General features: G+C 44.8%; 1 protein-coding gene across 3 annotated transcripts in view; it reads left to right on the forward strand.

Annotated features, from left to right (window-relative positions):
* The window catches only part of LOC144782789 (inverted formin-2-like), a 410,221-nt gene that overhangs the window by 320,531 nt on the left and 63,520 nt on the right, over positions 1–26,170 (forward strand). For all 3 annotated transcript variants that reach the window (XM_078662079.1, XM_078662081.1, XM_078662080.1), the window contains one exon: positions 9,739–9,809. In XM_078662079.1, coding sequence (XP_078518205.1) covers positions 9,739–9,809 — 71 coding nt within the window. The remainder of the gene's footprint in view (positions 1–9,738; positions 9,810–26,170) is intronic.

Consider the following 26,170-nt stretch of genomic DNA (forward strand, 5'->3'; position numbering starts at 1 on the left):
TGCCATGGATACCGGAAAGCTCGAAGAGAAGATGAAATGGTTGATGCAGCGTAACTATGCTGGAGGTGATGTTAGCCAAGGAGTCGGAGGAGAAGGCACGCGCAGAAACTTTCCTGAGACAGCGCAATGCCTGCTCAACAAAATTGAAAAAAGTACTCAAAGCTGGGATACGAGTCTCCAAAGGACCACTGCAAGAGACCGTGCACCCATAGGATAGGAAACTTGATGAGACGCTCACACTCAGCAACCGCCTCCTCCAAAAAGATGGCAAATGCACAGAAGGCAAAGACACACCGGGTGGGGACTTAGCCTTTCCCAGTCAACTCGTCTCCACTAAAAGGACACCAGTTGGTAAGTTGTAGTCCTTTATTATAATAGCGTTGACAAGATGAGTCTGCACCTCTGACTCTAGGGAAAACCAAACCCCCAACTCCCAACCGACACTCCCTACATTCTGTTCCCCTGGTAACTTGAGGTTTTAAAAGTAGAAGCCAAGGAGTGTTTGCAGAACTTATGGATCTTATGAAATAATTTGCTGGTTATGAAGAAAAGGGCAAAATTCTGTGACCTATTTTTAAAATCTAAGAAAAGGTAAATTGCCTTGCACAACACTTTGTCTTTCTTGCCTGTTCTGTATTTGAAGCTAAATGGCCACCTATATTTTAAGGGAGGGGAAAAGGTTTTAGTGCTGTTAGTAGGAAGCATCATGGTAGGGCTTCTGGAACAGATTACCTTTTGTAAGCTGGTGCCAGCATGGCTCCTGGAACTGATAGACCTGTCATAAACTGCTAGCAAAGACCGCTCTGAAGGAATACTGGACCTTGTTCATTGCAGGAAAAGCAGTAACATATTTACCCCTTTCCTTCATAATTTGATTACCAAACAAAAAGTTAGAGGCAACCGGGCCACTTTCACAACTTCCTAATTTCTTGGGGGGTTGAATCAATTTTGATTGATAAACCCTTGTGTCTGCAAGGAAATAGTGGTATGTAAGTTGTAGATAAAACGTACTGGCCCAGTTAGAGTACCCTACTCTGCTGGGGGTGCCCTCATTTGGCTGCTCTGCCATGTCCAGGCACATTATATCTAACAATGTGGTCAGCTTTTTGTGATCCCTTCTATACTTGGAAAAGAATTGAACCGTTCGAGGGAGAGGGATGGTGTTTACTTTGCCGTCCATTATCATTCTACAATATTCTGCCTCATGTTTAGCACAGTGATGTCCTTGATTTCTGCATTACATATTATTTGGTCCACTAGAACCTAGTCAAAACATTGGGTTGTAGTAAGGAAGGGTCGAACAAGGTATTTGTTTGTGCATTAACCACCTCCAATCCAGACCCCTATAAATTATTCTCAGAAAGAAATGTTATGAATGTCCTTCTCCCCTGCCCTCCCTCCCGTGCCCTAAACACAACAAACTAAAATTGTCTCTCAGAATCATATGTGGTTTGGTCATCATAAGCTGTTGTGTCAAGTAAAGCACTGTATTTCTTTGACTACACATCAAGGAGCTAGATTCTCGCTTCTAACAGTATGGCAACATCTTTTTGAAATGAAACTCCAACTAAGTCGGGTATCTCCTCTAAAGAACATGATTGATTGCTCTGTAGAAATAAGCTGAATCGATTTACGACCTTATTAAGAGTTTGGCAGTGTTTCATCAGGCCCTCTGCTGCAACACTGCCAAGCACATTTTCATACCACCCGCCGGATTCAGACTGGAATCCAGGTTAGGCGGTCCTGTTTTGGTGATCCCACGGGCGTTGCCTTACCAAGGCTCACATGCTCCCCCAGAGGCAATACTTTCTTCAATGCCACTCCTTTCATGTTGGATTCATTGCCATGGAAAGGGTTGCGTTGAAGAAATTTGTATTATGCTTGGCGAGGCCGTAGTGGCACTGCCAGCCTATTGCAGGCTCGGACCGCTGTGCCACCGCCGTGGAATCACAGATCCCCAGAGGTTGCAGTGATCTTATGGCATTCCCACCGCTGCACCTGCAATATGGCGGTCAGACTGCCAGTGCATCGACTACCACCAACTCTACCGTGATCCATAGGTCCTAATCGGGACCCTAGTCTTTTTTGATAGTTTACTAGTTTTATTTATTGGTTGTGAGTCAATGGTCTGAATGACAAACTTAGGAGGACAAAATGCATAGAGGACAGGGAGTTTGCAAGAAAAGAGCAAACCACTTTTATATATAGCTCTTATTTAACTAATTCAAGTCCTGAGAAGCGGACATTAATTTTATCCATATTAAAGTAGGGTATAATTCAAAGGTTAGCACAGTTCAGATAAGTAGCAACTCAAAGTAAAATATGTATCACTTTGATATTAAATCCACCAGGGAGGATGGCACAAATGTGCTAGTGTTTTTCATTAACACATGGTGGTAATGTGGTGTTGAAAGTAAATACTGTTGCGTGTTTGAAGGATTGAAGCAGCAAACCTTTGATAAGTATCAGTTTTGCTTGGGCTCCTAATAGAAAAATGGTAGACAGCTGTCAGCTAGTCACAGATCCAAGGGCGCCTGCGCCTCTTTGCCTTAACAGAAAGAAGTGATACAAGTTGCCTGTGAACACGTGATGTATAAAAGCAGAGTAAATACTGCAATTCTAGAATACAAACATCCACAAACATAACAATCACAGTACTCCAATGTTGTGTTTGTTCTCTGTTTAATGCCGATCAGATGCCCAGCCAACACGTGCTTCTTCAGGGTAATGGACCCACGACTACTTCAGGGCTAAAGGATGTACAATGGCATAATGTTAAGCAATGTTACATGCACAATGGGGCAGTTGAATTCAGGCGGACACTGTGACTTTAGTGCTACCAAACACCCACGGTGCCATAAGCAGGGAGGGTATAAAACATTTCTGAAAAAAGCAGAATAGTAGTTTTGTGATCATAAGTGGGTCATTGGTTAGACCCGTGACTTGTGTGCATAGAGTTGCAGCAGATGAAATACAATCTAACTATCAGTATAACGATAATACGTAATCACAAATCCAGACTGCTGTGTGCTGAACAATATTTAGTTTCTTCGTACGTATACATTTGTGCTGCTTATCTACACATTTTCCTAGGTAATAGAGCGAGATAATTCGAGCATTAATATATGAGTGACAAGTGCAACGGAGACAGGATGGTCAATGCAACTGGACAAAAGGAGGAAAGAGGGAAAGAGAATGAAACAAAAAGTAGAATGTCTGAAAAGAGTAGTCTCGGGGCACTGTGAACATAAACGCCGCTTACCTATGAGAGCCGATGGGCTGGGAGGGGATCTATCTGTAATTACAGAAACGTGAACAACTCAATAAAACTCCTGCTAACAAGCAGTGACGCACATCCTGAAATAGGGGTGAGTGCGTCAAACTGAGGGGGCTCACCTCTCCGCCGGTTGTACTTCCGTCCTGGCTAATGTGGGTGAGTATCTCCAAAGGAATGAACATCAGATAGTGAGATTGTCAGTACCATCAAAGAGTACACTATGGACAAAGTCGGATTAACATTGGATCAGAACCGGTTAGGAGTGCTGAGAAAAATACATGGAAGTGACCTGTGCAGCCAATCAGAATTGGGCCACGTGTAAAAATGGCGGAATAACAGTAGATCATGGCATAGTGGACCAATATGTCCAGGTCAGGCACTATCGTGGGGGTAAGCTATCCCACACGACCGGAATGCTGACGTGCAACGCAGTCAGATCCAGCATAGAGCGATAAAGTCAGCGCCGTTGCGTGCAACAAATCGACAACTTCCCAGTAGTCAAAACACAGAACACCTGAAAGGCACGGGGTTAATCAAATTGCAGGCTAGGACAAGTCGTGTAACCCGAATATGTCTGCATAGAGCGGGTAGACCTTAAAAACCCACAGTATACATAAGGAGAGTAAAGAAGACCTGTAACTAATGCACTAAGTATATGGACCTCCAAATCCCCACCGTGAATACGTAAGGAATACATCACCCACGACAAAGACATCCCATGTAAGCTGAACGCGCATGTGGTCAAGCGAGAAAAGCTGCACAATAGTGGTAGAACCAAGAGTAGCACAGCGGTGGACATATACCTGATAGAACATGTGAAAGAGCAGCGAGTATGCCAACCGGATCCTCAGAATAACGAGTGGAAACCGGAAGTGCTGTTCCATGGAACTCCGCCTATTTAGCATGTGAAATGGAAAAAAGGCTGCACTGCGATCTCACTTACCGGATGGCAACCCGGAAGTAAGTGAAAGGGTGTGCGCGCGCGTTGCATATCAATCAGGCACTCAGTAAGGGGCAAGATTCCAGAAATGTGCACAGCAATACAGACGCACATTGCAGCCATACACATGAGGCTCATAAAAGTAGGAACTTGGGAGAATGACAGTGCCTGAAAAGTTAACAAAAAAAAGCAAAAGATAAGACGGACTGGTTAGGAGCAGAAAGTAAAGGCAAGGGAAAGTCATGGAGAAGTGGCTTGCTTAATATATGTGCAGAAAAACGATCACCCACTAATGTGCGAAACAAGTTGATAATCACAGAGTCTGGCATTGAGTGTAACATGGATAAAACACTTCTGCAGAAATACAAATTACATCCAAGGAACCGAACATTATTGATGAATTGGGTAAGATCTACAGTACAACACAGAAATAACTTGAAAGACCACAGCCGCCAAGTGGGGAGGATACGAGTACGAATGCAAGGGTACAGTTTGTCACCCACAAGGGGTGCTTCCTAGACATTAAGAGATAATACATATCTATATGCAAGCTAGTACAGGATATACGGGAACCGGATATTAACAATGGGTAAACAGTGTCCTCCATACCACATTCTAAATTTGCAAGCATTTGTCTATACTAGCAATGTGTGCATTGTCTTAGTCACCTAGAAAAAACTGTCGCTCATGGTCTGTGTTGAGTCCGAGCTCAACCGCTCTGACGCATGATCCAGGTGGCTTCTGCACGGCGCAATGTCAGTTCTGTCTCCGCCCCCTAGATTAGGAGGGATCAATTCTATTCCAAAGAAAGTGAATTGCTTAGAAGCGTCTTGTTCCATACAATTAATGGCATGGGTTGCCATAGGGTATCTGGTGTCACCTTGTTTGAGTGCCCGTGCGTGTTTGCTAATGTGTTCCTTTAACATCCTGATAGTGCTACCCACGTATTGTTTGTGTCATTTGCACATTATGATGTAAACAACAAAACGTGTCATGCAGTTGATGTTTTGTTTGATCTGATATGGCCTCCCATCCAGGCCATGGAAGGTAGTGTTGTTAGCCCATTTGCACACACCACAACTCCCACATTTATGAAAGCCTAGTGTGCGTCTGGTGAGCCAGTCATTGTCCCTGGTGATTTTGGGGATGGTGGGACTCAGAACTGTTCTCAATGTGGTACCCCTCATGAATGTGATGAGCGACCTGCGTGAAGTGAATGTGTTCATAGATTTGTCTGCTGTCAATTTTCCAATGTTTCTGCATGCTCTTGGTCAGGACGCCTGTTCTCTGGTTGTGGTTAGTGATGCATCTCACAGGTTGTCAGTGTGATCCTAGTCTCCTTCTCTCTGTCTCTGTGCGGGGTAGACCCAAAATGTTTCTCTGCCCTATCTAGGGTGGCCTGAGGATAGCCCCTGGCCTTAAATCTATTTTTCATTGGGTGGAGGCAGGAGTGGAATTCTTTGTCCTCACTGCAGTTCCTCCTTGCTCTGGTGAACTCCCCAAAGGGGATGGCCTTGATCTGATGTGTGGGGTGCGCGCTTGTTGCATGTAGCACAGCATTGCATACAGTGGGCTTACGGTAAAGTCTGCTGTGTATCGAGCCATCTTTGATATATAATTCCACATCCAAGAAAACAAGGTGTCCTGCTGTGTTGATGTGTGAATTGTACTCCTAATGTGTTAGTGTCCAAGTATCGGTAGAACTCCTGTAGTTGCAATTCTGTCCCTGACCACAGCAGCAGACAATAGTCTATATACCTGCCCCAGTAAACTATGTACTGATTAAGTGGGCTGCCTGTACTCCAGATCCATTTTGCCTCAAAATACCCCATAAAGAGGTTGGTAAATGAGGTTGAGAATTTGGAGCCCATCGCTACTCCTTGTGTTTGCTTGTACCACTGGCCCTCAAACATGAAACAGTTGTAGAGTATGAGTTCTGTCATGGACAGAAGCATCCTGGTGTGCTGCAATTGTGCGGCAGGTTTCTTACGGAATTGCCACTCCATGGCATTTGTGGATCAATGTTAGTGTAGAGGTGGGAAGGGCAGATTTTGGGAATCTAGGTCTCTTCACTTTGAGGTATAAAAATTATTCTTGGCTCAGCATCCCCTCTCTGTGCCAGGTACTCAGATTTTTGTTGTACACTCACCCTCCTTTTCAACAAACATCTGAGTACCTGGCACAGAGCGGGGATGCTGAGCCAAGAAGAATTGTTATACCTCAAAGGGGAGAGACCTAGACTCCCAGTTTTATACACACCACCCAAGGTACACAAAAATCTGCCCTTCCCACCAGGTAGACCGATTGTGTCATGCATAGGGGGGCCATCCGAGAGATTAGAGTAATATGTAGGCATGTTCCTGCAACCAATTTTTCAGAATCTCCCGGCATAAATCAAGGACACGAAACACATCCTCAGCTTACTCACGGACCTTACTTGGCAAAATGATATCATCCTAGCCTCACTTGACGTAGTCTCCCTCTACACTAACATCGATCCACAAATTGGCTTACTAGCCATGGAGTGGCACTTCAGTAAGAAACCTGCCTGTTTCACACGTTCTATCAGGTATGTGTCCACTGCTGTGCTACTCTTGGTTCTACCACTATTGTCAGCTTTTCTCTCTTGACCACACATGCGTTTGGCTTACCTGGGACGTCTTTTTCCCAGGTGATGTATTCCCTACGTATTCACTGTGGGGATTTGGAGGTCCATATACTTTGTGCATTAGTTACAGGTATTCTTTACTCTCCTTATGTATCCTGTGGGTTTTTAAGGTCTACCCACTCTATGCAGACATATTTGGGTTACACGACTTGTCCTAGCCTGCTATGTGATTAACCCAGTGCCTTTTGGGTGTTCTGTGTGTTTTGACTACTGGGAGGTTGATGATTTGTTGCACGCAATGGCGCTGACTTTATCGCTCTATGCCGGATCTGACTGCGTTGCACGGCAGTTACAGCCAGCATTCCGGTCGTGTGGGATAGCTTACCCCAACGATAGTGCCTGACCTGGACATATTGGTCGTCTATGCCATGATCTACTGCTATTCCGCCATTTTTTGCACGTGGCGCAATTGTGATTGCCCGCACCTGTCACTTCCATCCCTTTACGCGCGCTCCCTCACATTAATAGGTTTTGTATTACATTTTGGGTATAGTGTATTTTTCTCAGCACTCCTACCCGGTCTGATCCATTGTTAATCCCACTTTGTCCATAGTGTACTCTTTGATGGTACTGACCACCTCACTATCTGACATTCCTTTGGAGATACTCACCCACATCAGCCGGGATGGAAGTACAACCGGCAGAGAGGCGAGCCGCCTCAGTTTGATGCACTCACCCCTATTTCAGGACGTGTTCACTGCTTGTCAGCAGGAGTTTTACTGCGTTGTTCTCGTTTCTGTAATTACAGATAGATCCCCTCCCAGCCCATCGGCCCTCACAGGTAAGCGGTGTTTATGCTCAGTGTCCCGAGAGTACTCTCTTCAGGACATACATTCGAATTTTTATTTCATTCTCTTTCCCTCTTTCCTCCTTTTGTCCAGTTGCTTTGACCATCCTGTCTCAGTTGCACTTGTCACTCATATATCAATGCTCGAATTACCTAGCTCTATTACCTAGGAAAATGTGTAGATAAGCGGCACGAATATATACGTAGGAAGAAACTAAATATTGTTCAACACACAGCAGTCTGGATTTGTGATGACGTATTATCGTTATACTGATTGTTAGATTGTATTTCGTCTGCCGCAACTCTATGCACACAAGTCAGGGGTCTAACCAATGACCCACGTATTGTCACAAAGCTACTATTCTGCTTTTTCCGAAATGTTTTATACCCTCCTTGCTTATGGCACCTTGGGTGCTTGGTAGCTCTAAAGTCACAGTGTCCGCCTGAATTCTACTGCCCCATTGTGCATGTAATATTGCTTAACATTAGGCCATTGTACATCCTGTAGCACTGAAGAAGTCGTGGGTCCATTACCCTGAAGAAGCACGTGTTGGCTGGGCATCTGATCGGCATTAAACAAACGCAACATGGGACTACTGTGATTGTTGTGTTTGTGGATTTCTGTATTCTAGACTATCAGAATTTGATCTGCTTTTATTTATCACATGTGCATAGGCCACATGTATCAATTTTTCTGAGACCCAGTGTCTACCTGGGGGTTTGGGGTTATCCCCCTTCCTGTTGCACCGTCTCTTACTGTTGTTTTCCACACACACAGGTACACACGAGCAGGCTCCAACGCATACCGCATCACTTGAAACCAGTCTTAATTGTCTAGGCTTAACAGAAAGAAGACTGGGCAAAAGCCAGTTCATGGTGACCCACTGAAAGCTTGTGTGAGAAACCTTGTCTTATTCACTGGCTTCAGGCAGCAAGGCAGCACAGAGCATCAGTTTGTCACGGGCTGTCACAGCAATTAAAGAGGGACACAAACAGTTGAAGAAAAGTTTGTTAGTAGAGACCGGAAACAACATGGCAAGAAAGAGAACTGATGTACCCAAAACATTGAAATGTCAAGAGCTCTATTGAAGACTATGGAGCAGCATATATTAACTAGAATATGAACAGGCCTGCTGCTCTCCACATTTCAATGTCCTAATACACAGACTTTGCCTTGCCTTTCACTTTCCCCTGCCTTGCCAAAATATATGGAGTGTGCCGGGAAAAGCGAAAGGCAGAGATCACGCTGCAGAGCACACCTAAGCCTCCCCCCCCCCCTTCAGTAGCTCACACAATTACTTGAGCCTCAGAAGAAGGGGGGGAGAACTGCCACTAGTGAAATGGGGTGCCAATACCGAGCTCAGCAAAGAGTGATATCCATGCTCCATGGATATACTTCTGAGTATTATCACCAAAATGCAACGTAACCTTCTGTCCTGAGCACCAAGACATAACAGATGGGGTACTTCATATAGAGTGCCATGCTCTTTTGGTCATGCTTTCTTGCTATTGGTGTTCTGTTTTTGCTGTGGATTTAAAGTATGTCTATTGCTTCAGGAATGAGGATGTCTTGACTGATGAGGGTCCCTTATGTTGACTGCCTTGGGTTTTGATCGATTACCACTCACCACCTTTAATGGGCTGTAATAAAGTATTATGGGAAGTGTAGTGCTTTGCTAGATCTAAGTTCCATAAAGTGTGGTAACACAAAAAACATATGAACACCTCGGTGTGGCCATAGGTTTTGTTGACTATCACTCTATGGGTGCTTACAAACTGAAACTAAAAAATGCTGGTTTAAATCCATACTAAAAGAAATGTACAGAAGAGTTAACATTCTTGGGTGTAATGTACAGTTGTGCATGCCCTGTGTCGCTAAAAAACTTGAGAAACCAGATCTATTGAGGTGACACCAGCTCTCATACCAAGTGCCACATCTCACCTGCAGAAACAGAAATTGCTTCTCATTTAGTCACACATACCCGACATAGCTGAACTGCTTACTCGAATTTCTGATTTCAGCACCGAAGTCAAGAGAGGATATTAACCAGTTTGTTTGTTTACAGGAAGTTGAGAAGAACCACCATGACTTGCTGAATCTTCCTAATGATCTTGAGTGTGTTTCCAGAGCAGCTGGGTAGGAGCACTTCTTTATTTCCAGATCTAAAACAAATGTTTTTCGTCGATTATTCAGTCCTCGACCTCAATATGGTCTGCACCTTCTGCTTCCTTTATAAGATGCATTCATTATCACTACTGTGTTTTAGTTTGCCTGTTCGTCTTGGGAAGCAACTAAATTGCCCCTTTTATTAATGTCCAGTGTCCTCTTTTTCAATTCCTTTTTTTTGACAGTTTGTTTTTTGTACTGTGGAAGGTGTCTCTATCGCAATGCGTTGCTCCCTAAAGTCACAAATGAAACTGTTGATGCTTGAAGTTAAGAGACACACTCACACAGAATCTTCCTCATCAGTCTTACCTGGAGGGAACTGACCAAGTGACTTTCTTTTCCAGATGTGCAACATTCAGGGGTGCACCACAATGCATTAGATCTTAACTAGGTATTTCTTCTCAGTTACGTAATTCCAGGGTAGAGACAAGTTTTCCAGGTTGTCCTATGCCGCTTCTCTTGCCTGGTCCTGTGAACTAGATCACTTGAATTCAAAGCATCTTACATTTAGTATGATTAAAAAGTGGCCCGTCCTACCCCTAATTACCCCCTACCAGCGATGCGTGTCACTGTACAATTTTTGTGAACAAATGGGGCCACAGATTTGAATGGTGGACACTTTGATAGAAGCTGAACCACATACAAACGTGAGAGTTTAATGAGCATCAGATTTCGCCATCCCACCCAGCGGAGTAGCCAGAAAATTAAAATGCTCCCGTCTTTGAACCAGGCTCTGATGGAAACAATCAAGCGAGACGTGAGCCTGAACATTCCTAGAAGAGCTCCCTTGTCTCTTCCATCCAAGAATCGATCTACTCATGCTTTACACCCTTGAATCCACCCACTGATATCCACCATTTCACCTTTACATTCTCATCAGTTCATTCTATCATCCATCATCCATCTTTCATCATTTCATCAATCCATTCATCCAACTTGGATTCCATTTACTGTGCCATCCTTTCATGCACCCAACTAGCCATCATCTCATTCACTTATCCACCCATCCTTTCACCTACTCATCCTTTCACTCATCCATCCTACCTCCCACTCATCCATCCACCTGAATGTCATCCATCCTTCACCCACTCATCTATCCACCCACTTATCCATCCTTCTATCCACCCACCCTTTCACTCACTTATCCAACCATCCGCACTTTGATCTACCCAACCTTTAGCCCACTAATCTACCCATTATTTTTCCCACTTATCCATCCATACTTTTACCCACCCACTCACCCTTTTGTCCACCCATCCTTTCACACTCCATACTTTCATTTGCCCATCCATCCTTTCACCCATTCATCCATCCAGCCCTTCGACCACAATCACACTCATCATTTCACCCACACATCATTCATCCTTTCATCCACCCTCCTTTTCACCCACACATTCTTCCACCCTCCCATCCTTTCACTGACCCATCCATCCTTTCATCCACCCACCCCTTCACCCACTCATTCATCCTTTCACTTGCTCATACACCCACTCATCCATCTACCTTTCCCTTTCCATCAGCCCATATTTCTTTCTTCCTTTTAATGATAAATATATAAGCTTTTATCTGCCAAGTTGTAGATAAGAGGGCCAAAAGGAACCCACCCCTCTGTAGCTGGTCAAGCAGGGGTTCACGATGGCCCTGATCCCACCCCAAGATAATTTGGGGAATCTCACTGGGTTTGTCCAGGCCTATTTCATTCAATCTTTGTCACCAAAAATTATTGAACTATTTTGTAGGCTAAAATACTCAACTCATTTTATGTTCCTGAGAGAAAGTGCCTCTTTTTTTGCAAGGTTAGCCCCACCTTTTGCCTGATTTTGATGTGGTTTCAGTTGTAGTGCACAGGGTCCAGGACAGAGCCCTAAGGCAGGGTTCACTATACCATAGGTGACGAAATATCTGCATGAGCCAGTGAAGCCATACAGAGTACCTGGCCTGGTAACTCCAGAACTAGAGTTCCACAGCACCATGATGGCTTCACTGAACACAGGAGAGTTTGATACCAAACTACTCCTTTCAGTAAATCCATACTGATGCCAGTGTGAGATTTATTGTACCATGTACTCAGAGGGCACCTCAGAGGTTCCCCCTGAAAACCTACCAACCCTGGTGTTGTCTGTGACTGGCTGTAGGTAGCCAGCCACCAACAGACCTCTTTCTGGACATCTGGGTAGAGAGTCCCTGCTTTCTGGGACCCGAAACAATGCACATCCCAGGATGGGCCGGTGCTCGAAGCGGAAGCTTCAAAGACCTACCTCCTTTGTAATGCGACCCCCCCACCCCCAATCTCTTCTGCTAGAAGCAGATGGCAGCTCCCTATTTGCACCCCTACTTTGGGTGGGAAAACCTAAAACAAAATGTTGTGTGTCCACCTCTGCCAAGTCCACCCCTAAGGTTCGGGGAGGCAAGTTGAAGCACATCTTTCAGTCCTGCCATCTTGAAGATAAGGAGATCCTCCCAATCAGGGCTATGTCTATGCCCACCAACCCAATGAAGTCTCTCCTGACCTCAAGTGTACAGCTGGCTGACGGCTCCTGACTGCCACGATGACTCTTGCAGCCTGAATCCAGTGGCTCCCTGAACGGCTCCAGGAAGTAGACTCTGTTGTCAAGGCACCTGAATCTCCTAAGCTTTCGTGAGCTGAACTGACTGTACCCCTGCAACCTCCTACATCTCTACTTGCTTCTGCTGTCATTGGTATCCCTCTTGCAACCTCCGGTACTACGCCTGCAGCCTGTTTGTCGAAAGAAGAATATTGAAAAGCATTGGGTGCCCGACTCTGATTTTGCGCCCTGCAAACAGTAACTCTGGGCGTAGCGGGGCTACACGGAAGGCCACGGAGTTGACGACAAATGCTGTGGAGCTCCGCTACGCCACCCACTTCCCACATCACATGGCTGGCCAACTCTGCTCCGTCACGGAGTGTGTGGAGATTTGCCTACTCTGTGGAACGCGGAGTAGGCAAATCTCTGCACACTCCGCGAGCAGAAGTCCCAGGGGTTATCACACAGCCGTTCAGTGCCACTTGTGGTATATGTTTGGTGCTGTTTTGTGTCTCCCCCTGTGCTTGTGCTTCCCACCAAAGCTTTGCACCAGCAACTGATCCACTTACTTGCAAGCAGTGTGGCTCAAAGCAACCCTGTCTCCATTGAAAAGCATTGGGCTAAACTCTGACCTGAACCCGGCTGCCCCTGTGCCGCTGGTGGTACAGTTTTGGTACTCATCAGGCCTAAGACTGGATGTGTAAGTGTGGTACTTACCTGTTCAACCACATTGTTGCTTTCCCATAGGATAACATTGAACCGCTTTAAAATTATTCCAAGTGTCCGCTTTTAGTATAAGTGAAAAGTATTTTTATTTAAAAATTTACCTTATTTTTAAGATCATAGTTTAAAATTAAATACAAACAATGCTTATTTTTGCAAAATTGGTGGCGATTCCCCTCTTGAGTCCTGTGTATTGGTCAATGTTGTGCAATAAATGTCTTGCACTCTTCTGTTAGGCCTATGGCTGTTCAACCACACTACCACTAATAGAGCATTTTGGGTTTTACATTGAGCCCTGTAAGCTTTTGTAGAACCCCTGGTCTCTGTGCAAGGTATAACCACCTAGTGGGCATACCATAAGCAGAGCCAGCTTCTTACAGTTATATTTCCCTGCCCACCTCTTTCCTGAAGGTGTTCATGTTACAAATACTGACACCAGTAGCCGCCTTTTTGGTCGCTACATCAACCTGTAATAGAGCACGAAAAATATTTTACTCTTTGAGACCTCAGTCTTTTTATTCCTCAAATAGGATTTGTGTGCATAGTTTTCAAACCTAACACTTTGCAAGTTAACTTGCCTTTTCATTCCTGCACTCTACAAGCCATTGCACTCACTGTCTTTAATGTGGTTATTCTTTCAGCCAGTATCCGATTTTGTTTGATTGCCCCACACGGTGGTCGGTTTTGCATAATGCTATTAGAATGCGTGTTATGCATCTTATGTGCGCCCGTGTTTAAAAGTGCATAATTTCATGCATAAGTCTGCAAACATCTGTACTTTCACACTGCGGAGGTGTCAGTTTTTTTATGTCTTTCTTTCATTTATTTCCAGTTTTTCTAGCCAATAGCACATTTGACAAGTGATGTGGTTTAATTACTTCCCAGTTTGTCGCATTACAATCTGGCCTTCATATGTGCTGCACCTTTTGCCTGTGGGATAATTTGGATGGCAGGGGATGGTTCTATATGCGGTCAGTTCAACGTTTACCCATAAATCACTTTAATTAGGTACAAAAACATTTAGCCAGTTCAGCATAGATCAGAAATGTTGTGCTCAACCTTTGGAGACCATGCGTGCATTACAAAATATATTGTTCTGCTATGTTATATGGATTTGTGGAGTGCAACTAATCACCTGAACTCTGTCGAGGCACTGAAGCAAGGGAGCAGGTTGTCTGTTGGGAGTTTATTAAAGAACCAGGTATTCAGCCTCTTCCATGATTCAAGAAGAGAGGAGGATGCCCTGGTGTGTGGAGTGGAGGGAGGTTGTTCCATCTTTTTGGGTGTGATGTAGAAGGAGATTAGGCCACCCGTTCTGCTTTTGCAGATTCGGGTGCAAGAGAGCATGCGTCTGCTGGGTTGCTAGAAATGAAGGCAGAAGGTGCGGTATCTTGGTCTTATGTTGTGCCGTGACTTGTATGCATGTGTGAAGTTTGAATTAGCAGTGTTTCCCATCGGTAGCTAGTGGAGTTCAGAGGTGTGGTGCGATGTGTAAGTGACGTGGGAGATCCAGGATGGGTCTGGTTGCGGCATTCTGGATGGTTTGAAGTTGGTAGAGGAAGTGGTTGGAGATTCCGATATAGTGTTGCCGTAGTCTAGTCTTCTAGCGATGCCTGGTGCATAGTATGTGGAAGTAGCAGGAGCGGACTGTCTTCACCTGTGAGACAATGTTTGTAGTCTAAGATGTTTCTTGCATTGTTAGTGAGTATAGTTGTTGGACCAAGGTCTGATAGCCACCAGATAGATTCCCTGGGGGAACTCTTGTTCCTGAAATTCAGCACTTCCGTCTTGTCGGAGTTGAGTTTCAGGTAGCTGCTTTTCATCGATTCTGCTATGCAAATCATACATTGAGTAAAGTTGCAGCAGGTTGTAGAGAACTTGTCGGACATTGAGAGGATGGACAGGGTGTCATCAGTGTAGGAAATGATGGTGATCCTGTGAGGTCTGATACCGGCGAGTGGTGCCATGAAAATGTTGAACAGAATAGGGCTGCGAGATGATCCTTGAAGGACTCTACAGGTCAAGACTTTAGGCTGCGATCTGTAGAGAGTGAGTCTTACTCACTGTGTTCTCCTGATGCGGAAAAAGCATATCTATTCAAGGTCAGGGCCTTTGATGTCTGTGTGTATTCTTTTGATGAGGCGGGAGTGACACTATGTTGAATTAATGTGGCGTTACAACGCAGTCGTTAGACCGCGGTACGTTACATCGCAGTTATTACAACGCAAGTCGTTACAACGATTTGCTCTAGAGGGCGCTAGATTAGGAATAGTGTGATTTACTAATCCAACTCCAGCCTACGTAACAGTAGGGAAGGTGTTGGAATAGTAAATCATACTATTCCTTAGTGTACAGGGCCATCAAGCGCAAGTCGTTGTAATGACCGCGATGTGAACATACCGCGGTGTAACGGCCGCGTTGTAAAAGTCGTTCACCATATTGAACGCAGCGGAGAGATCCAGCAGTATGAGGAAATCTGCTTCTCCTCCATCCAGTAAGGAGTAAATGTCACTTGTGTAGCAGAATTAACTCTCAACAGAAATTTAGACTAATCATAATAATAATCGAATGCACAATCGCAATCACAAAAACGGGTTAAGGTGATGTCAGAAAGAAAGAGGGCCTTGCCGACTTTATGTGCACATTTATTCTTTTATCAGATTTGTAAAATGTAGGGAACCCCAAGCCACCTCCATCTTGTAGTCCCAGCTTCTCTGACTTAAATAGCCCAGTGAGCAAACAACCGAAAAGGTGGTAAGACTTGTACTGTGTATTGTTGATAGTTTAAACCGGCTCGTTTTTTTCTCCCCGTGACTGCTTACATTGAACTTTGTTTCTGTGCTAGCTGTACTTTTGAAACTGCTGTTTTTTTTACCGATTTTTCGAATTTCTCTCAGTTTTCCCTGCACTGTTATTAAACCAGCAGGGGCAACCCCCCCCAGTCTCTCCCAGCTTTGTGTCTTTAAAAGTAAAAAAAAAAAGAAGACAAACTACACCATCAGCAGAGACTAAGCAGAGTGTGTTTAAAAGAATGCTTAGTCTACTTTATGATTTAAACGGTGTTTGGAAAGAGTATGTAGCACTTTTTTTTTACTAGAAAAAGTGGTTTAAGTGAGCGAAAAGCAGTTTTTAAGTGGCTGTAGATTTAGAATTAAACAGGGCTTGAAAAGCGTGGATTAAGCCTGTTTGTATCCAAGGAGATTCGGAATTCAGAAGCAGCACGCCCTGCCCCCTGGCCATCAGCCTATGCTTGAGGTCATACGATACTTATATATTTGCTATTGGACGTTACACCTGTGCTCTGCTTGGCTGCTGTATCTGTACTGGACTTGGGGTTAGTGTTCTTATTAGCTGATAGGTCTAGGGTTTTGATTGTTCCATTGGTTAGTGATTCCATTGGATGTAGGCCTTAGTAAATAGTACAAGGGTTTTTGATTGGTTCCTGGGGGCTAGGGTTTCTAGTGGACCTAGGGCTTAGGGTTTAATATCCGATTGGCTGCTAGGGCTATGATTGGTTGTACGTGTCTGGTCTCCTGTTGGTCTTAAGTCCAGCACTAAGGACACACCTGCTATAAGTCCAAAAAACACTGCTCACTCTTCTTCAAAACAGTCAAACCATCACCAAAACACATTCTCTAAACAGTCTACTAATAAATGCTTGATCACTCTAAAAAAACAAGCATCACATCTATGACCTTCACACTACCTGACTTGTCATAACAGAATCATGATTGGAAATGACATGGCTCAAGTGTTGCATGAAGCTGTTACTCTAGGCGATCAAACTATCACACAAAATTGTATATGAAAGAGGAGGTGGCCTAGCTGTTGCATTCAAGCAAACCTTTAATTTCACTAATGCGGAAGACGTCTATATACTATGTTGTGACGTCCTATTCACCAGATGCAACCCTAGATAGTCTTCCTTCTGTAACTTCCTACTCATTTACAGGTCTCTACCTAGCAACGCAACATTTCCAAACAGTTTCAAAACTTATAACCCTACATCCCAACCTATGCATTCTTGGTGACCTAAACATTGTGTTTGGCAAACTAATATGCTAAAACCAAAACCAATAATCATTGGCCTAGACCCACTAAACGTAGATCAATCATCCACAAATCCACACACATCACTGGACACATCATAGATGTCATTTTTGCAAATCCAGAACTAGTTACTTTTCAAACAACAACTTCAGTCCCATTGTCAGACCACCATTTTCTTGCTTTCCAACATAAAACGCAAAGCAACACACCCAAAACCACGTTATATGTATCCACCTTTGGGACAAACTCAACTTTGAACACTTAGAAACACTACTAAAATCAAGGACAGATCTAGGCATAATAAATTCTGTAAAAAAATATTGGCTACAGGAAGCTTTTGATATCCTAATACCACTAAGAAAAATGCAACGGTGCAAAAGAAAACTCAAACCATCGAGGAGAAATACTGAGGTAAAAGAGATAAAACTGCTCATTAGAAAGCTGTAACGCACCCACATCAAAACAAACACCAATCAAGACAAACTTCACTTATAGACACAACAAATTGTACAAGCCGGAAATCAATAAAGCTAAGGAAAAATACTATTCAGAATGCTAAATGTGCAAATGAAGACCTCCATAAAATTCTCACCGAATTCCATGAATTCAATTGCCTATAAGGAGCTCATACCATTACTCAAAAATTCAGACAAACGTGTAGATCATTAAACAACCAAAGCAGATACATTGGACTCCTTTTTTTAAAAACAAAGAAAAACCACCAGCACCAAACTTTTCCCCCCAAAAAACCTCCAAGAGTAGGCTAACCCAGTCTCTGCATCCCTTCCAACAAATATCACACATGAATGCATGGATATGGTCGAAGCAAGCAAACCTGCTGGCAGCCCTTCAGACCCATGTCCACCACAAACCTTCAAGACAATTCTTCTAACGGCCTCTGCTGCCAAACCAATAAGAAGAATCATTAACGATTCCTTAACTACAGGAATATTTCCAGAAGATCTAAAAAAAAAAATCATAGATACACCCATTACTAAAAACAGACCTGGACCCGCTTAACCCCGATAACTACAGACCAATTACAAATGGACCTTTCCTAGGCAAACTGATAGAAAGAGCAGCATCCACCCAGTTGTCCCAATTCATTGACGCTAATTCCATACTGAATGAAGTGGCTTTAGGGGCCATTCGGGTTACTTACAACCACCTGCTATGCCTTCCCAAGAATGAAGAGCCAGTCAGACTGTATAGAATACAAACAAGCTTTTATTAGCAAATACTCTGCAGAGGCGTCCAATCTGACCTGCACCCTAAAATTTCTGCCAAGGGACTGACTCCCCAACAGCCCACAACACATAATCATTCCTCCCAGAAACCTCCAACCACGCCCGCAGTGGAAAGTTACCAGCCTGGGCCGAACACGAACTGCCAGATGGGTACATGCAATCTGCAACTCCAGGTTACTGTGCTGAGTCTCTCCAACGTGGGAGCAGAACTACACACTAGGGTTGGTATGCGAGGGCAGAATGGCCTATTCATTAGTAAGTCGGGAAGCAGCCTTGACTCGAAGAGAAAATAATGACAAAATAAAGTGTTCTGCTAAGGCAAGCAATAAGAGTGATGAGGTCTAGTGCAGGCACAGCCTAAGCAGCCTAATAGGGATTATGAAATACAAAATGGAGTCACACTAGCTAACTAAAGCTTACACGTTATAGGGATAACTCAGTGGGTTGCATAACGTGAATACAAGTGGCGTCTATTTAGCCACACACTGCTAACCAAATATAGCATGAAACAAGTGTATAGCAGGAATGGTATTTTCAAACCTAACAGACCCTGCTTTATTGAGGTTATCCTCTAGGGTCTTTACACTTCTAAGTGGGAGAACGAAAATGCATAGTCACTCAAGTTGCAAGGGAGAATAAGGCATCACATGAGTATCAAAATCCACTCAGTATTCAAAAATACCTTTGTCAATAAGCATGATGGTCTGTATATCCTACATCATCATACTAGAGACCTTATTATCACGTCCTGTCAATTTAGGGGTAAGGGTGAGCTTGCCCACACAATAGGTTCACCAGGCTGGTAGGTAAGTGACATGTAAAGATGATACCTGCGATAGCTACTAGGAAAAGTAGTATCTTCCAACCCCATGATGACAGCAGACCCAAGAACCACCCTGTGAGGGACCATGAACCATTATCCTGATGGATATCTGAGTTGGCCTGTGTACTTTCTGTATTGCAGAGTATACATTAGGGGGTTATGAGGAATGTAAACACAACTGCTGCCGATGACGTGGCAGGCTTCACCCCTATCAGCAAGAATGACTTCTAAAACTATCCGGTTGTGAAGAGCAACAAGCTTCTTGGCCTGGAGCTCGACTGTAAGATTAGTCAGTATACCTGCAGTAGTATTAATAACTCCTTCAACTACTCTGTCAAGGCTACGAATATTATGACTAATGAACATGGGGCCCCAGAACGGCAGAATGCCCTTCCTTATGTCAGTAAATTGCTGTCGGGAAGTATCTGTTTGATCTATATCCTCTGGAGTGACTACTCTTTTGACCCGGTGCAAATATAGATCCCTACATTGTAGCATATGATTTTTGTGATAATTGGACGGTGCAATGTAAACGGGGGGTAAAAGAAAGGAGACATAACACCGGCCAGACCATCCCCTGGGAAGTCATGTATAAGCCTGTTCCCCACAAACTGTATACATTTGGATGTGTAAGTAAAGGTGGGCTACTAGTAGTGTTCAATTGGTAGGTATTGTTACAACTGCTCTGTCCTACTGGAATGTTCCCTGCACCTTCAACACAGAAAGTAGCTGCTGTATAGATCACAGGGACTCGTAATTGCTGTTTGCGTGCTCGGGGGGGAAATATCTCCAAACACGCATTTTGTGAATGCGAACAAGCGAAAAATTTCGTGAACTCCCAGGAACGCAGATATATGGGTAATTTTGCGTTCTCCGCGGAACACTAAATTGCCCAAATTCCGGGAACGGAACGGAATTTACCACCCAGGCCAAGTAACCAAGTGATGTTCTTAATATTTTCATAAATATTTATACAAGCTTCTGGATGTAGGGTACCCTCCTTTCCATCTGTCCTAGGTGTATATCCCTGGTGTATGACTATATACTCCACCCCAAAGACTTACTGGCTGTCAGTGTAGACATTGACAGTCAGTCCTTCACTCAACTCACAAGCCCTAAGGAGGGCAGCCAGCTCTGCAGCTTGGGCCAATTGGTATGGGATACGGGATGTCTCAACTACAGTGTGTAACGTTGCGATTGCATAAGCTGCAGTGGTAGTTCCATCCGGTAGTTTGAAACAAGAGCCATTGACATATAGTTCCCCTTGGGGGGGTCAGATAAGGGAACATCAGTCAGGTCCACCCGTCCTTTCATTTCTTCCTCAATCCATAATAAACAATCATGAACATCATTGTCCTTTTCTTCCAAAGGGAGGGGTAGTAACATGGCTGAGTTAGGAGTAGCACATTGTTTGATGGTAATGTGCGTAGCAAACCAGGTTAATTCATACCCAGTCAGACACACACTAGTAAGGTGCTGCGTCTTTGTCCTATTCAATAGTGTATCCATAGCATGGGGTACCATTACTGTGAGGTCAGTATCAAGGATGAGCCCTGCCGATTGTCTGATAGAAACTGCCGCAGCAGCTCGGGAGAGCTCTGGCGACGTTATCAAGAATAGCAGAGAAATAAGTGCAGGGTCTCTGCTTACCACCAAAACCCTGTGTTAGAACAGAAAACGTGCAACCATCCGCCTGTGTACGTAGAGCACAAAAGGCTTCTGGTAATCAGGAGTACCAAGCACAGGAGCAGAGCAAAGCGCAACCTTTAATTGCTCTAAAGCTTGCTGGCATGCAGATGTCCAAGGCAATGGTTCATGCACTTCTTTGGTGGTCAGGTAAAGGAGGGGTTTTGTTAGTAAGGAATAATTAGGGATCCAGTGATGACAATAGGAAGTTATACCAATGAAGATGCGCACCTCGCATTGGGTCCTAGGAACAGGCATATTAGTAATAGCAGCTATGCATTCAGGTGTTGGGCTGCAACCCTCCTTCAACAGTAGGTGACCTAAATAGGTGCCTTCCTGTCGACAATATTGACATTTTGAAAGTGACACCTTGTGTCCATGGCATGCCAAATGCAAGAGTAATTACCTGTGGCCTCTATACAACCCTCTTCAGTGTCCGAAGACACAAGGAGGTCGTCAACGTACTGCAACAGCACATTACCCGGGGGAAGTTCCAAAGAATCCAATTGAGCTTTCAAAACTTGGCTATAGACACTGGGACTTTCTGTATAGCCTTGTGGAGTCTGGCAGAATCTAAAGCTCCTTCCGGCTATTGCAAATCCAAACAGATATCTGCTATTTGAAGAAAGCATTCTTCAAATCGTTCACAGAAAATAATTTTGCTGACGGGGGAATCATTGTAAAGATTGTGGTAATGTCTGGAACCACAGGGTACTGGGGAACGACTATTTTTTTTAACTTCTCTACGGTCAATTACGAAGCAGTAAACATCACGAACCAGTAAACATCAGGGTGAGCATTAGAAGAATCCAAGGGTGTATTTTTAAGAATGGAAAGAATAGGGCTATTACACACATTCGCCAGTCTCCTCAACCACACCAAACTAAATCAAATCCTGTATTATTTGCAATACGGCCTTTTCTCCTGCCTGGGATATCTTGTACTGGGGCAATACAGCATTGTCCTTAATCTGTATAGATACCGGTGGGATCTGGAGTAACCCCACATCCGTGTCTCCTGTAACCCACAGTGTGCAGGGCACATCTTTAAACTCAGAGGGGAGGGGAGCATCTTTTGCAAAGCATTGTTTGGCATGGGCCACTTGCGGTCCAATAGTCATGTAAAGGCAGTCTGGAGAACAAAAAATTGTTGCATTCAACCTTTTTAACAAATCCAATACCAACAAATTCTCCCCACAATTTGACGTTAATGAAAATGGTGAATCAACCGTGAAGGGGCCAATAGTCAAAACAAGAGATTTGGAAATGGGACTAACACCAGCATGCCTGAGAAACCCACCAAAACATTGTTTTGGCCAGACAGAGCTGCCCCCGGGACCAGTGAATAGGAAACAGAGCCCCTGCATCAACAAAAAATGTAGTTGTACCTTACAAATCCACGTGACATAGTGTATGCGCTGATCTACAGGCACTGGAACTGGTCCCTTGCCCTTGCCCTGTCCCTGACTATCCTAGCTGTGAGACATCCCCGTCACTTCGTCCATGTCATAGTCATCATGGTAGTACTGCCTCCCTCAGGGGTCATCAAAATAGTTCCCGCTCTGTTAATTAGACGATGTATCCTCTAACCGCATCTCCCCCAGCCTCCTCTTCCAGCTCCTCTAAACCCCCACCTCTTGGGGCCTCACCTTTCTGCAATAACTTCCGACATTCATTCCACCAATGTCCCTCCAGCTTGCAATAGCGGTACAAAAGGGGGTGGTGATGGACGGAGCTACTGAATCAATCAAACACTCACACCCAGTCAAAAGATCTGGGTTTAATCCATCACTTTAAGCTTGTTTCCCGTCCAGGGAAGGCATGGCTTGGCAGTTCAGGCTGGACTGTTCCCATGAGGCACAGGGTCAGACTGATTTGCATATAGCCATGTCTGAACTGGGGTGGCAGAGTGGGCTAAAGAACGGTGATGGATTAAACCCAGATCTTTTGACTGGGTGTGAGTGTTTGATTGATTCAGATGCTCCGTCCATCACCACCCCCTTTTGTACCGCCCTTCAGCTTGCAATATGCACATTGATTGAGCCCAATGGATGCCCTCGAAGTACCACCCCTGTTAGACCGGGGCAGCCGCTGGGCCGAACCTCTTCCACTTCCCCTCGCAACGTGCTGCATCAACACCCTAGTTTCAACTCTTTTTACTTTTTCTCCACATTCTCCTTCTCTTCATTCTCTCTATGCTCGTAGTACTGTGCCATGCTCAGGATCACCGACTGGGAGGAGGTGCTCCAAGTACTTTCTGAAGCCTGCAACCTGGTCCCAATCTCGGGGAGCAAGTCATTAATGAATCTGCTGCCAAAGAACCGGACACCACCTTCCAATGACCGGTCCTGACCACTAAAGTCGAGAAACACCCCTTAAAATCTAGTAAAGAAATCAGACACACTCTTGTCCTTCTTCTGACGACATGCAGTCAACTTGTCCCAATCCACCCGTCTCTGCGGAATAAGGGAATGCATCTATGTGCGACCCGGTAAAGCCAATAACTTTACCTTCGGCTTGTAGCCGGGCTTGCATTTCTTATCCCACACCCTGATCTGATCCCATGTTCCTCCCTATTCCACAACATGATCTTGTGTATGCACCTGCCTCCATATATTCACCGGTCCCAACAGACCGACAAACAACTCAATATCCGCTAACGTCATGACCGTGGAGGAGGCCGCCTCTGTCAACTCTGTAGTACGCAGTCAGATTTTTTCAGAGGGTCTGGCAACTGACCTTTAAGGGATATTACCTCACTCATCTTCCAAGGAGTATAGATCCACTGTTCCTTAAACCGAGTTCGACTGGTGGCCTAATTAGTGTTTGTGGAGTCACACAGTTCTGGTGGGGTACTGCGTCACCATCGTCGGAACCTTTTAGAGCCATCTGCCCCAATAACCCACCAATGTTGTTAAATTACTAAAAACCTGATTAAGAGCCATGCCTGGAGCATATACCTTGCCCCGTATGTCAACACCCTGAAAACACTGCTCCCACAGTCCTATTAGCGTGGCTGACATGTGCTTAAGAGCAGGCTTCTGTATAAAGGGCTCATAATCTTTCATCACACTCCACACTTCTTCCACACTATAGCATGCATTCCGGGCCCACTGAGCCACTTGATTCGCCACCATTTGCTTTTCCTCATTACCCACAGCATCGCGGGCAAACTCTTTCTCCATGCGGGTCTCATGCTGCGGCTCAATTCCCTTCATGTATCCCACACACAGGCACCTCGCCATTTTGAAGTGTTGCGCTTAAGGGTGAAAGATCAGATGAAGAGACCGGTATTATGAAAGGGGACAGTGCTGTAGGAGTAAAAGGGTGTGTAGCGGCAGATGTGGAGTCAGTAGACAGAACAGGAGAGCTAACGGCTCCTGCCCCTATTACTTGCGTAAGCAGAGAGGACGCAGGCGGGGCTTGGGCTGAAGCAGTTTGGCCAGAGGCGGAAATACTGGGGAGAATGGCATCAGGAGCCAGGGACTGAGTAGCTTTGGGACTTTTGGGTATATCCGCTCAGGAGCATAAGGTGGAGGAGGGCGAGAATCCAATAGCTCTTCAATGAAAACATCACCTTCCTCCCTAGTAACATAACATTTATCAGTCTGCAATCGAAACTTTCTATCTGCATAGTCCATAATAGGGCCAATACCGTGCTTGACGTATACATAAAAAGTTCGGATATCGTCCGGAGGCGCAGGCTATCTCTCTTCCAGTCGAGCCTCAGTAGAACAACACCGGCTTCCAAAACACCCCAGTCTACTTAGACAAGGCATCTTTACATGAGACACATGCGCTGTCCCCAACGGACAAGTATAACACCAACAGCAATACTGAAAGAAAAGATAATTATTTTTTTTTAAAGGAAATTTGTTCAAGAACCAAACCTAAAACAGCCCGAAGACCGCTCTTTACAATCCGAAGACTGTACCAAGTTCAAGAAGACAGGTTCTAACTCCAGGCCTTTTCAAGCGAAGACCAAATTTTCAGTTGGCCTGGCAGATTGTTCGCAAACACTCTGTCTTTTAAAAGGGTCTGCAAACCCACCAAGTTCAAGAAGACAGCCTGAAGACCGTACCAAGACACAGCCAGTCGGCTCGTGCCATTCGAGCAAGGCAGTCCGAAAACTGCACCAAGACAGTCCGGCGACTGTGCCAAGACGCAGCCTGTAGGCTTGTGCCATTCAAGAGTGGTGCAATTTTTTCCAAGATTCAAATCACTCACCTGGTGCACACAGGTAGAGTTCAGTTATTCTCCACTGCGGACTCTTCAGACCAAACAGTCAACTCCAAGGTTTACCCTTCTCAGGACCCCAGCCGGTGACCACTAAATGAGGAGTCGCCTGATTAGCTGGGTGGGGCAGCTGCGAGAACCAAGCTCGATCGTGTGGGGTACCCCGATCCACCCGACCGACCAAACGCACCCCAACCCTGCAAACTGATTATGGATCACCTTGCGGGGTCCCTGTTCAGGCGCCAACTGAAGGAAGTGGCCCATAGGAGACACTCTGATTACTTACAACCACCTGCTATGCCTTCCCAAGAATGAAGTGTAGGTCTGGCAGTAGAGAATACAAACAAGCTTTTGTTAGCAAATACTCTGCAGAGGAGTCCAATCTGACCTGCACCCTAAGATGTCTGCAGAGGGACTGACCCCCCCAACAGCCCACAACACCAAATCATTCCTTCAGAAGCCTCCAACCACGCCCACAGCAGAAAGTTACTGGCCTGGGACGAACATGAACACAGGAGGCACAGAAGGATGGGCTAACACCTGCCACATGGGTACATGCTATCTGCAACTCAAGGTTACTGCCCTGAGTCTCAGCGTCTCCTAACGGGAGCAGAACTACAAACTCGGGTTGGTATGCGAGGGCAGAATGGCCTTTTCATTCTTAAATCTCGAAGCTGCCTTGAACAGAAGAGAAAGTAATAATGAAATACAGTGTTCTGCTGAGGCAAGCAATAAGAGTGATGAGTCCTAGTGCAGGCACAGCCTAAGCAGCCTAATAGGGATCACAAAATACAAAATGGAGTCCCACTCGCTAACTAAAGCTTACACGTTTCAGGGATAATGCAGTGGGTTGCATAACATGAATACAAGTGGCATTTATTAAGACAAATACTGCTAACCTTATATAGAATTAAACAAGTGCATAGCACGATTGGGATTTTCAAACCTAACAACACAGCACTCTAATACAATGACTACGAAGCCAGCATAGAGGGGACTGCTCTCAAATGGATCACATCCT

The sequence above is a fragment of the Lissotriton helveticus genome, chromosome 9 (genome assembly GCF_964261635.1).
Source record: "Lissotriton helveticus chromosome 9, aLisHel1.1, whole genome shotgun sequence".
Taxonomy (NCBI): Eukaryota; Metazoa; Chordata; class Amphibia; order Caudata; family Salamandridae; genus Lissotriton; species Lissotriton helveticus.